Source organism: Zerene cesonia, chromosome 26 (assembly GCF_012273895.1).
Source record: "Zerene cesonia ecotype Mississippi chromosome 26, Zerene_cesonia_1.1, whole genome shotgun sequence".
NCBI lineage: Eukaryota > Metazoa > Arthropoda > Insecta > Lepidoptera > Pieridae > Zerene > Zerene cesonia.
Genome location: NC_052127.1, coordinates 2326979 through 2340338, shown reverse-complemented (window position 1 = coordinate 2340338; position 13360 = coordinate 2326979). Strand labels below are relative to the sequence as shown.

General features: G+C 41.0%; 1 protein-coding gene across 1 annotated transcript in view; it reads left to right on the top strand.

Annotated features, from left to right (window-relative positions):
* Nucleotides 1-13360, top strand: part of LOC119837039 (ubiquitin carboxyl-terminal hydrolase 20) — a 26422-nt gene that overhangs the window by 11875 nt on the left and 1187 nt on the right. Inside the window, exons 4-21 of the mRNA XM_038362524.1 lie at nt 161-290; nt 1112-1262; nt 1785-1872; nt 2525-2617; nt 3814-3916; nt 4367-4448; nt 5135-5238; nt 6105-6234; nt 6966-7125; nt 7899-8021; nt 8825-8940; nt 9497-9675; nt 9975-10236; nt 10877-10990; nt 11571-11714; nt 12074-12200; nt 12582-12710; nt 13258-13350. Of these exons, the coding sequence (XP_038218452.1) occupies nt 161-290; nt 1112-1262; nt 1785-1872; nt 2525-2617; nt 3814-3916; nt 4367-4448; nt 5135-5238; nt 6105-6234; nt 6966-7125; nt 7899-8021; nt 8825-8940; nt 9497-9675; nt 9975-10236; nt 10877-10990; nt 11571-11714; nt 12074-12200; nt 12582-12710; nt 13258-13350 (2328 nt within the window). The remainder of the gene's footprint in view (nt 1-160; nt 291-1111; nt 1263-1784; nt 1873-2524; nt 2618-3813; nt 3917-4366; nt 4449-5134; nt 5239-6104; nt 6235-6965; nt 7126-7898; nt 8022-8824; nt 8941-9496; nt 9676-9974; nt 10237-10876; nt 10991-11570; nt 11715-12073; nt 12201-12581; nt 12711-13257; nt 13351-13360) is intronic.

Below are 13360 nucleotides of genomic sequence, written 5' to 3'. Positions count from 1 at the left end.
ACTTTTTGCCCAGTTTCCGAGAAAAGCGATGTCAGTGAGTCAGTGAGTGGTAGTGTAGCTTTATATATATATAATAAGCACCCATACAAAACCTTTTTAATTTGTTAATGTCACGATGTCTATTTTGACACTATCTGAACATTCGAATAATGTCCAACAGATGAGTGCGGATTCGACTACGATAGAGGACATGGCGGTTAGCACGCGGTTAGGCTCGGTTGGTATCAGTGTGAATGATGATGAGCTGGAGATGGAAGACGCGGACTATGATGATGATCAGAGACCTAGAGGTGAGAACAATTACTACATTGGCCTTAAAGAAAATAGTGTATATGTCACTTAAAGCCCGGCAAAGCACCTGTAACAAGTGTTTATAGGCGGTGGTGACCCAACTGTCCCTTTGCTTGCACTATAATAGAAAAATAAAATATAAACAATCACGGCACGCTCCCGAATAGCTACAAAATTATACTTAGTGCAAACATACTTCTGTTATTATATACCTCTCCTATCCTCTTACCTGCTAATTTAATGGTCCTTCGAACCGGATCTAAGGTAGCGTTCCATAATACCTTACATATGCACTGCATTTTCTCGTCACCGTGTATAATGGATGAGATTGCTACTTCAGCGATAAGAACGCCCGTTGTGCTCTTCTGATGCCAGATTGTCTTATTCTATCACTGTTATCTATGTAGTTTGGTACACAGCATTTTTTTTAATGTACGTATTATAATCATATGTGGTAGTCGAGCATGCTCCGGCACGAATTGGGCCAGCTCGCACCGGGGAAGTACCACACCCCCACAGAAGACCGGCGTGAAATAGCATACTGCTGTGTTTCGTTCGGTGAGTGGGGGAGCCGGAGGCCCATATCCCTTACCCTTCCCAGTCCTTTCCTTTACTCCTCTCTTCAATCCTTTCCTAATCCCTTTCCATTCCGCAGTCGGCAATCCATTTGAAGAGGCGTAAGGTCTGCATTCGACCTTACACCTCTCCAAATGTCCATGGGCGGTGGTAGCGCTTACCATCAGGCGACCCACCAGCTCCATTGCCGACTATGACATAAAAAAAAGAACTCCAGTATATCCATCGTGCGCCCCCGTTCCAGGTCTGGTGGGGCTCCAGAACATGGGCAACACGTGCTACATGAACGCGGCGCTGCAGGCGCTGAGCAACACGCAGCCGCTCACCTCGTACTTCATAGAGTGCGCGGCCGCCGTCGCCGTGCTCGCAGCCGACAAGAAGCCGGGCCTGAGCCGGTTGTTTATTTATTTATTTGTCTGTTTATTTATTTATTTAACTCTTTAACACTTATAAGAGATTTTTGAAGAATAGAAATATTCGATCACGAGGAGGGATTCGAACCTGCGATGCTCGCAATTCGAGTGATTTTGGCTGTGGGTTGTTAGGCAATTACTCGATGGCTTCTTTACCGACGGACGTAGTTGTACCAATTATTTATCAGTATATAATATGTATAAATAATTTATCAAGTGACTTCTAAAAAAGAGGAGGTTCTCAACTGTATTTTTTGTGTTCTTTACCTCAGAACTACCTGGGTGAAATGATTTTTACCAGTTCTTTCGATTTTTTTAGTATGAGTTAAATGGGCCAGGCCTACCGTGTTTTTTTTTATCTCATCGTCGACAATTGAGCTGGTGGGTCGCCTGATAGTAAGCGCTACCACTGCCCGTGAACCCGTGTGGTCCCCTTTAACCTCAGACGTTTCAGTTATTTGTTAAAAATAATAATAATAATAATTGTTATATCGCTTGTTACAGTGCATACCAAAAATTAATCAAAGAGATGTGGTGTCGGAAAACGAGAGGCTATGTTATACCCAATGGTATTCTCTACGGGATACGGCATGTGAGTGAATAATTAACTATTAAGCTATGACGTCACAATTTGGCCGTCAAATTGGTGTGTGTTTGTAGATTTATAATAACCACTTTTTAATAAGTGATAAGTAAATGGTACCACATTATAATTTGTTTTTTTTTTTCAATTTTTGTCTGCCACTTTGATTCGGTTAATCTCTGAAAAGGCTGCATCGATTTTGACGGGTCTTTCACTGGCAGATAGATGATATAACAAGGAATAACTTAGGCTACTTTTTAGTCCTATATTCCCCCGAAAACTTTGTGATGTTAAGGAAGAACTCATTGAGGGTGAAACAGCGGGACGCAGCTAGTTATCGTAAATCAGCACCTTACTCTCGCGGCAGTTATGTTCAAAGTCTATTGTATAGCTCATTAGAACTTAAAACTGCCTAACACGCGCAGGCAAAGTTTTGTAGTCGAGTCCTGGTGTTCAATGTACGTCAATGGTTATCTACACTAATATAAAAAAATTTAGATTGTTTTTTTATGTTTGTAACTTTTTAACGCTAAATCTACCGGATTCATTTCGAAAATTCTTTCACCGCTAGAAAGCTTCTCTTAGTGACATAGGCTATATTTGTATTGTACCACGGGCGAAGCCGGGGCGAACAGCTAGTAACTAATAAATTTGTTGGCAGGTACACCCGATGTTCCGAGGCTACCAGCAACACGACACGCAAGAGTTCCTGCGCTGTTTCATGGACCAGCTGCACGAAGAGTTAAAGGAGCCGGTAAATTGTTTTTTATCATCATCATCAGTCATAGAGAGCAACTGAGATCATCACCTCCCGTAAACATTCGCAGAGGTAGCGCCTCTGCGAATGCGCTGCCCGCTTTATGGGGTGAGGGATAAGGAAAGGATTGATGGCGGGAAAGAAGGAATGAACTGGGAGCACCACGAGAAAAAGGAAACGGGTTTCCGGCTCCCCCAATCACCGAACGAAACGCAGTAGCTAGCTGGCTCAATAATAACATGCGTACTTTGAATTGTTTATGTTCATTGGTTCAGTTACAAGTTGACAAAAAACAAAAAACAAAAAAAAAATATCAAAAAACGTTTCAAACGGAAAGACATATTTTTTTTTTATATATAATAGCGGGCAAATGAGTAGGCGCTTCAACGGTAAGCGTTGATTAACGCCGCCCATATGCGTCCACTCAACCTAGACAGTTGCGGGTGTGTTGCCGGCCTTTAAGGAACGTGTACGCTCTTTTCTTGAAGTGACCCAAGTCATAGTGGTTCGGAAATGCTGAAGCGGGTAGATCGTTCCACAGAGGAGTAGTGCGCGGTAAAGTGTTCCTCCTAAAGCGCACTGTGGATGATCGTCACTAGTTCAGATGATGACAGTGATATGATATGTTTCACTTGAAGAGCAGATGACCTCATTGGAAGGCTCTCTCTACATGTCCTGCTTTGCCAGGCAACACATCCGCTTATAGCGAATACCGCTGATTGCAGATTAAATTAAAGATAGAAAAAGAATATTCAGTTATAAGTAAAGTATTTATCTTATATATAAAATTCTCGTGTCACAATGTTAGTCTCTATACTCCTCCGAAACGGCTTGACCGATTCCTCTGAAATTTGGTAAGCATATTGGGTAGGTCTGAGAATCGGCTAAGATCTATTTTTCATACCACTAAACGATAAGAGTAAGGCAGAACAGCGTTTGCCGGGTGCAGCTAGTTGTATATAAAATTCTCGTGTCATTGTTCGTTTCCAATTACCATGCTTCTTCGAAACGGCTGGATCGATTCTCATTCCATTAAATATGCATATCGGGTAGGTATGACAATCGGCCAACGTCCATGTCTCATACCGCTTAATGATAAGAGTAAGGCAGAACAACGTTTGCCGCGTCAGCTAGTAATGTGTATGAGAAATTTTTTAATACTATTTATAAATATTAGTAACGTATACTTTCAGGTATGGGACAGCACGCCAGAAGATAAGTTGGTTTCAGAATCAGAAGGGGAACCACAAGAAAATAGGACGCTGCATATAAGGCGGAGAGCCGTGTCTTCCGGAGGTAATATTGTGGCTATAAATATATGTAGATAACGCGATTTATATATTGTTTAATTGTTTAAGGGCTTTGTCAGTTATAAATCGTGATTTTTTTTTCTGGTTTTGAGAAGTTATAAAAGGCGATTTATTCATTGTTTGAAGCGTGATTTATTCGTTGTTTTAAGCAGTAATAAAACGTATTTTATTCATTTTTTTCATCAAACCTTTATAAAAGGCGATACATTCATTAATTGAAGCAGGTATAAATCGCGATTTATTTATTGTTGCAAGCAGTTATAAATCGCGATTTATTTTAAAGAGTTATTAAATGCGATGTATTCATTATTTGAAGCTAATGATAGTGCGTACGCGCGTGCGTGCGTACGTGCTTGCAAGCGTACGTACGTGCGTACGTGTGTCTGTGTGTGGATGTTTGTGTGATAAACGTGTTAAATGATGTGTCTGTCGACAGCCAGTGACGCGCCATACTTCGCGCGCATGAGGCGGAAATCACCCGCGTCGTACAACGAGCCCAGGCATGATGGATACTTGAGGTGAGCTACTTACACTTCAATTTATAAAAGGAATATAATAAATTATGTAATACATTATTTGATAAAAAGGGGATTAATGTCAGTTTTTTTTCTTTTTAATAAAAAATGAATAAAGGTCTAAAACCTTTATTCATTTTTTGCGAATTTGCAACAAAGAATACAGATTACATTTTAAATAGTTTACTCAAACAAATAGTCTATGGTACCTTTAGTTACGAGGAAATCACAGCAATACATTTTAAATTCTAACATTTTATCAATTTGATAAAACATATATACAAATTAGATGTATTAAATTGAAATATAATTCTGTATTATTGATCTTATTATGTATTAAATTAACCTAATAAGCGCTCTATATTTCGTCGAAAGAAATTCCCATCTCCACATTAATGAAAGTGAATACCACAGTAGTGTACTTTAAATATTTATTAAATTATTTTATAATATTATATATTTAGGCGCCCGTCCCGGCCTCGCCCGGATATCAAAGTTGCTGTTTTATCCCAAGGGAGCATGTATTCGAAATAAAAAGTATCCTATCACCCGAGTCGGCTCATACCCCGTCTGTATACCAAATTGCATCAAAATCCGTTCAGTAGTTTCAACGTGATTTATGGACAGACATCCAAACAAACAAACGAACGAATTGCACATTTATGATATAAGTGTGTTCTTTATTCTAGAATACGTCAGCAGTCCGAGAGCGCAGGGTCGCGGCACCGGCGCTCGGCGAGCTTTGCGGGCACGCACCATTTCGCATACAACGTGCACACGCAACAAGTCAATGGTGCGTATCTGTTTCATTGTACTATCGAGGCAGAACCTCTGCGAATGTTTATGGGCGGTTTTTGCATACCATCGGGCGAACCGCTAGGCCAGTTGTCCGCTGTGACATAAAAAAAAACATTTTTCGATAATATTTCGCGGGCAGCGCATTCGCAGAGGCACTTTGATTGTGGGAGTCGAGCACCTTTCGTCACGAATTGGGCCGCACCGGGGAAGTACCACACCCCCACAGAAAACCGGCGTGAAATAGTGGCATGCCACTGTGTTTCGTACGGTGAGTGGGGTAGCCGGAGGCCCGTTTCCTTTTCCTCACCCGTCCTAGTCCATTCCTTATTTCCAGTCGTTAATCCTTTCCTTTCTCTTACCCCATAAAAGCGGGCAGCGCATTCACGGAGGTACTACCTTTGCGAATGTTTATGAGCGGTGGTGATCGCTTACCATCAGGCGAACCACCAGCTCAGCTGCCTGCTATGACATAAAAAAAAGTGCCTGTTTCTGGCAAATTAAGCCACAACTGCTCTATAATGTAAATGCTTCAATACGATAAAAGTGTATAAATTTTATTAGGTTTAAAGTGTTCAAACTCAGGAACTTTTTTGCATGGTCGATTTATAGAGGAAATCTGTTGGCTACATAACATTACGCATGACCAAAATCGGTGTTAAAAACGAGTGAACTTACCTATACTTGAGTCAGCTCGCATTGTATAATTTTTCACATTATAAGAACAGCAGCAGCACATTTGAAGAAGAAACAGACGGACTGATTGTAGGGACAATTACGTGGTTGGTACTCTTTAATGGCATTAACTGAGCTATATAGTACATTTTAAGCATGCATTAACTTGGTTTTAATATGAAACTCCAGGTCCTACAAGAGACTGGGGCCAGCGCGAGGCCGGCTCCGAGTCGGAGCTGTCCGGCTCGAGCGAGGCCGAGGAACGTTACGAGACCTGCTCCAGCGGGCACAGCGATGCGCCCGACTCGTTGCAACACACGTAAGATTCATTAATTTATGTACTAGCTGCACCGGCGACTTCGTTCGCGTTTGTCAGTAGATTTTTATATCGACTTTCACCCCACCTCCCCCTGACACTGTATCGATTGCCGGGATAAAAATGAAATAGGATCCTTTCTTGGAGTAAGTGCTATAACCGTACCAAGTTTCATGAAAATCCGTTCAGTAGTTTTTGGGTGATTCTCATTCGAAATATTAACAGATGGAGAATTTTTTTTATATTGCATTTTATACTTTAGTATCGACAATAAAACGACTCACAAAAAAATTCTAAATATCTTCAATGTACAGAATTTTACCCTGACAATTTTTATTATAGTATAGATAGATAGATAGATATACATATACTAGCTATTGACCGCAGCTTCGTTCGTGCGGTCTTGATAATTTTTTATGATACAAAGTTTCATCCCCTATTATATAGGGGGGGGGGGGGGGGGGGGGGGGGGTTATCAAAATCCTTTCTAAGCGGATGCCTAGGTCTATCTAACTATTATTTATTTATTTTTAATAAAGAATGCGAATTCGTTATTTCTTAAAATCGAAACCGTTATGTAGCACTTTTTATTGTTATGTATTTGTATTTGTTCAAGAGATGTCCTATCAAAGTATTTAAGCCAGCCTTCATAACTCTATATCCATATATATAATATAATATATGCAATATAATATAAATAGATATATATATATACATCTATATCCACTTTCCAGCAAGTCCAGTTCGGGCAGCGTGTGCGGTGGGGGCGGGGGCGGCGGTGCTGGTGGGGGCGGCGGGGACGGCGCGGCGCGCGGGCCGCGCTACCGCAGCATCGTGTCCGACGTGTTCGACGGCAAGCTGCTGTCCTCCGTGCAGTGTCTCATATGTAATAGGGTTAGTGCGTCTCCATATCGTTATAATAATAAGCTTTCTGAATGCGACTTGGGAGTTCCTGTGCGAATGTGAGCAGTTTTCAAGGGGAAAGGGATAAGGAAAGGATTGACTACTGGAAAGATGGAATGGACTGGGAAGAGTGAGATAAAGGCAACGGGCCTCTGTCTGTCCGTCTGTCTGTCTTTCAGCAGGCTGTATCGCATGAACTACTAGTTGTTTTCACAGATTATCTATTTTTATTGCTACTTAAGACAACGAAAACTATAAAAAACGGAGGTTAAGCAAAAAAGCATAGAAGCATGGAAGTCCAATCATTTTTGCAGTTGCTTGTCAGCTTACTTAACCAATTTTTACCTACACCCATATCCATCTGCATATATAGAATACTAGCTGCGCCCCAGGGTTTCACCCGCGTAGGTCCGTATCACGTAGGAATATCGGGATAAAAAGTTGCCTATATGTTATTGCAGTTATCCAGCTGTCTACGTACCAAATTGCAATCGGCTCAGTAGTTTTTGCGTGAAAGAGCAACAAACACACACACAACCTTACAAACTTTCGCATTTATAGTATTAGTAGGATTCTTGTGTTCGTAAAATAATCCTCTGAAACAACTGAACCGACTCATGATATTTTGTGTGCTATTGCAATGATATCGTAGGTAGGTCTGAGAAACGGCCAGCATCCATTTTTCATACCTCTAAATGTTAATAATAGTAACGCAGAACAGCATTTGTCAGGTCGGCTAGTACAATGTATATTTCACCCGGCAGGTGTCAACGCGGGTGGAAACCTTCCAAGACCTATCGCTGCCGATACCTTCGAGAGAGCACTTGGCCGTGCTTAGGTGCCAGCAGCCGATACTTAACCATCCGCATGTATCGCAGGAGAGTTGGGTGAGTGGCAGAAATTATGAGTTAAGTTGGTTAAGTTAGCTAAGTGTTGTGGATGATATATAATATTTTTTTTTATTTTATCTGTAACTCCAATATAACTATACATAAAGGAACCTTAGAACCACCATGTGCAAAATGTACAGTATATTTAATAAAGTATATATGTTGTGATCTCTCCCAGGCAACGCATATAAAATAGTGTGTGTATCTATCGAAAGTATTAAGAGTGGTTAAATTAAGATTTGACAAATTTTTATGATTTAATGATTGATCATCTGTACTAATAATATAAAGGTAATGAGTTTGTTTGTTTGAACGCGCTTCCCTCAGAAACTTAGAAATTTCTCGAACTCACCGACTCACCATTGGATGTGGTACACCCTAAGTGCTATAGGCTATATATTTACCACAAGGAAAAGAAGGGATGGAACACTTGTTTAAGATATTTGTATACAATATGCATACAATTTTACCAAATCCTGTTAAAATTCTTTTAAGTTACAAATCTTTTTTAGTAAGTTTGGTTTACTGAGAACACCAAAGAGTTCTAAATATATGAATTATTATTATTTCTTTTTTTAAACAAAGCTGAACAGCCTTAAGTTGTCAGCACTACACCAAATTTTATTTCTGACAGCTTTCAAAAATAAAAAAATAATAATAATCAAAATCGATTCACCCTCTCGAAAGTTCTCTGACACAACGAACTCAAATAAAATATAGTCGAATCGAGAACCTTCACTTTTGAAATCGGTTGAACACACATGTTTGTTGATTTCTTATAGCTATGGACTTTTTTCCAGCTATGGTGGCTGGTCAGCTGGTTGAGGTCCTGGTTCTACGGGCCGGTGGTGTCGCTCCAAGACTGTCTCGCTGCCTTCTTTAGCGCGGACGAACTGAAGGGCGATAATATGTATAGGTGTGCTATTTATATATTGTACGCAATATTAAAAATACGAAAGAGATATAAAATCGTAAACTAGTGCACAAATGGCGGCCTATTGGCTAAAAGTTATCACTACCAGACAACGTTTTGGGTATGAGGTATTTATTTGTTACTAGAAATTCACCCGCGTTCACAAAGCATAGAAACAAGATATGTTTCACCACTGAAATAAGTTCCTTCCTTCTTTCTTCTTTATCCTCCTAACTATCGTAATCCTTACCTTTATCTCTCCTTCCTTTCTTCTTTATCCTCCTAACTATCTTAATAACCCCAGACATTGCAATCATACCACAATGGAAAGATAAACAAACAAACGTACAAAGTGTTATATTCCCTTACCTTTACCCTTTTCTCGCCCTTCCCAGGCTATTCCTTTATTCTCGTCGTCAGTCCTTTACGCACTTCTTAAAAGCGAGCAGCACATTTGCAGCAGCGCTACAGCTCAGTTGCCCATTATTACACATTAAAAATATACAAATACCGAAACCGAAACCGATACCTATACCGATACCGACACTGATACCGACAGTTGTTCCCGTTGCAACAAGTTGCGCAACGGCATCAAGATGTCCGGCGTGATCAAGCTGCCGGAAGTGCTGTGCGTGCACCTCAAGCGCTTCCGGCACGAGCTGATGTTCAGCGCCAAGGTCGCCGCGCGGGTCTCGTTCCCTATCAACGACTTGAACATGGCGCCGTATACGCATAAAGGTGATACTTTTATATTTATAATAAAAATTTAAACAGTATCCTGTCAGTCGCGACTTTATAAAAACGAAGTTTAAGTAATACGCGTAAGTTTCAATTTAAAAAAGTATATAGCTACCTAAAAAGACCAAATATAGATCCTCAGGGAGGGCCAATTTAAAAAAAAAAATCAAAATCGGTTCGCCCAGTAAAAAGTTCACATTCAATAATGCAATCGAATTGTAAACCTCCACCGTTTTTCTCTGTTACATACATACATTTCTCTTGATTGAAGTCGGTTATCAAACCGTTCCATTTCACAGAATGCACGTCGAAAATAAGCCGCTACTCCCTGTGCGCGGTCATATGCCACGCCGGCACGGCCGGCGGCGGACACTACACGTGCATCGCCCGCGCGAACAACAACAACAGCAACAGCACGAGCAACCACAACAACAACAACAACAACACAACCAACGCAACAACCAGCAGCGAGGACAGCTGGTACTCGTTCGACGACGCCGCGATATCGCCGGTGCCGGTGCAGCACCTGGCCACGTGCGAGGCGTACGTGCTGTTCTACAGGTGCGTGTGCGGGCAGGACCTTCGTAGGGACCCGGAGCTGGAGGAGACATGGCTGTCTGTCTGTCTGTCTAGCTCTCCGTCCTTATGTCATAGCCACTTTTTTTCTGATACTATAAAACTATACCGTTGAAGATTGGTACGTACATGTATTGTGTGAACCTCATTAAGATTTACTTACACACACAAAAAAGAAATAATGAAAACTATGTTTTTGATTTCTCTTTACTTGGAAACGAAACTGATCTTTTTCATATCGATACGTGTACACGTATTGCGATATATGTTTGTATATATATGGTTTTTTTATAAATAAAAAAGGGACACTTCGAAAGTGGTAAAATGTGCCCCTAATGCACGTACATAAATTATTCTATTATTTTAATAGAATGATAAGCAATGTAAATTGGATAATTGGGGAAAATTGGATTGAATCGCAGGAGGCATTTAGTCGATAATATATATCGTATTTTAATTCATTTCATAGTATTCTGATACCGTTGTGTATACCGGTTCTATATCAACGATATTTTTTGATATTCAATAATATATTAACTACTAAATAATCGTGTAATGTAACCTATTCAATAGTTTTATAACGGTTTTTTAGGAACCATCTTCATAACTAATCTATCATTCGCAGGAAGGTAAACCCCCAAATGGCGCTACTACGTCAGAAGGCGGCCGAGATATTGGAATCGTCGCGGAATGAACCCAACGATATTAAATTTTATATATCCAGACAATGGATTAATAAGTGAGTGGAACACGTGTTTTTCTTTGTAATTCACTAGACAAACCGCGTGGCTTTGGCCGCATCATCATAGAAATGATGAAACATAAAAAAAGTTTTAATGTTTCGTTGCCTTAAGTTAAGGGGATTAGGAGTGACGGAAGAAGATGGACCGTGGAGGGTGAGGAAAAAGATATGAGCCTCTCTCTTTCTTTAGAACGCATTCTCTATTCCAAAAAAGTCTCCAATTTAATTACATCGCTATATCGCCTAATGTACTACTAGACGTTTGTCCCGGCTCCGCCAAGATACCTATTTATAACCCAAGAGAGATTTAAACGGGATAAAAAAATTGTTCTGTCACCCAAGTCCTGTCCTGTCCTGTCCTTGACCTGTCTGTATACCAAAGTTCATCAAAATCCGTTCAGTAGTTTTAGCGTGATTGACGGACAAACATCAAAACGAACAAACTTTCACATTTATAATATTAGTGTGATATTAATCACAATATTCTATATATTTGTAACGTTTTTAATTTTGGTGTGGTATATTAAATCGTTTAAGAAATAAATAAATGAATCGCGTTGTCGCGGTGCGGGCGCAGGTTCAACACGTGGGCAGAGCCCGGGCCGATAGACAACAGCGACTTCGTGTGCGCGCACGGCGGCGTGCGGGCCGAGCGCGCGCCGCACCTGCCCGCGCTCGCCGCGCGCCTGCCGCAGCCGCTCTGGGAGTTCCTGCACGCCAAGTGAGCTCTTATATACTCTATGCCCTTGCGTTTTTTTTTGTTTTTTTTTTTGTTCGCTGCCAGTGGCGCGGGCCGCGCTCGGTTTTGGTCTGTGGTCGAACTACAAATTTGGCGGCACTTGATAAGACCCAACCTGCCTTGCATCTCGAATCACTAATGCTGATTTCAAATTGGGATTGAATTCGTAGAAAGCATTGACACTGAAAACTCTAGGAGAATGATCTGTTTCAGCAAAAATACATATGTGTATATTAAAAATAAAACAATATAAAAATACATATTACAGTATGATACAGGGAAACGGTTAAATAAAATTGTTTTTATTGACATTTTACATTTACATCTACGAACTCGTACAGTTTCGGCGGCGGGCCGGCGGTGTCGCACGCGCACGAGTGCGGCGCGTGCGCGCGCGCACAGCACCGCCTGCGCGCGCGCCGCGAGACCGAGCTCGCCGCGTTCGCTGAGCTGCACGCCAACTTCCAGGTACAATGCGCTTTATATTTATTCACCCTTCTTAACCGACTTCAAAAAATGAGGAGGTTGTCAATTCCACTGTATTTTTTCTTTGTTGTACTTCAGAGCTCGGAATTTTCGACTGGCTGAAGGGAATTTGTAGATTCCTTTTTTCTTTGGAAATTGCTGATCCATTTTTTCGTAGTTACTCTTTACCTTATTTGTACGGAACCCTAAGTTGCAGTTAGGCGAATCCAACTCGCTCTTGACTGATGATTTTTATTAGATTAATCATATGTGTAGATTTACGTTTTATTAATAGAAACAGTTTAAAATACCAATATTTTTTTTTCTTGAAATTTTTTTTAGTGTTTCCGTAATTTAACGTCTTTATGATGTGTGTGTCCGCAGGAGCAGGAGCAGCCGCAGTCAATATACGCGATCAGCATGGCGTGGTTCCGCCAGTGGCAGGCCTTCGTGCGCAACAAGGCGCGCCGCCCGCCGCCGCCCGTCGACAACGCGCCCATACTGCACCAGCAGGTACGCACGCCACGTCATGTCAAAAATAAACTACAATTCATCAAATTTTATCCAGTCTATACTGAAGCCACATGAGCTCTATTGAACAATGAAATTGTTATATAATCTTTTTTTTTTTTCATACCAATACCAGCAAAAGGCAAGCGATGCACCTGATGGTAAGTGATCACCGCCGCCCATAAGCAAAAAGCTCTTTCTTTGAAGGATTTCATATCGAAGGCAGATGGAAATACCGACGCAGGCAAGCTGTTTCACAATTTTGTGGTTCTAGGCAGAAAATGCCGCGAATTCAGCTATGTCGAGCTGTGCGATTGTGGAATTTGGCAGTCGGAATTAGGTCAAACAGTTCATCGGATCTTTAGCACTAAGCTTGGACATACTTAAATATATTAGTATAACCAAGCATATTAAGTATATTGTAGAATATCAAAGGTCCAAATCATTTGATTTTGCTATTTATTCCCACCCGATAAAACTGTTATTAAAGCGCTGAACATATCACGACTGTATAACCGTATAAACTCTTATACATACCGTCATCTTCCAGGAAATCGACGGCACGATAAAGTACACCCTCAAACCGGGCTCCGACCACGCGCAGCTCAGCGAGGAGCTGTGGCGGTTCTTCATCGACATCTACGGCGGCGGCC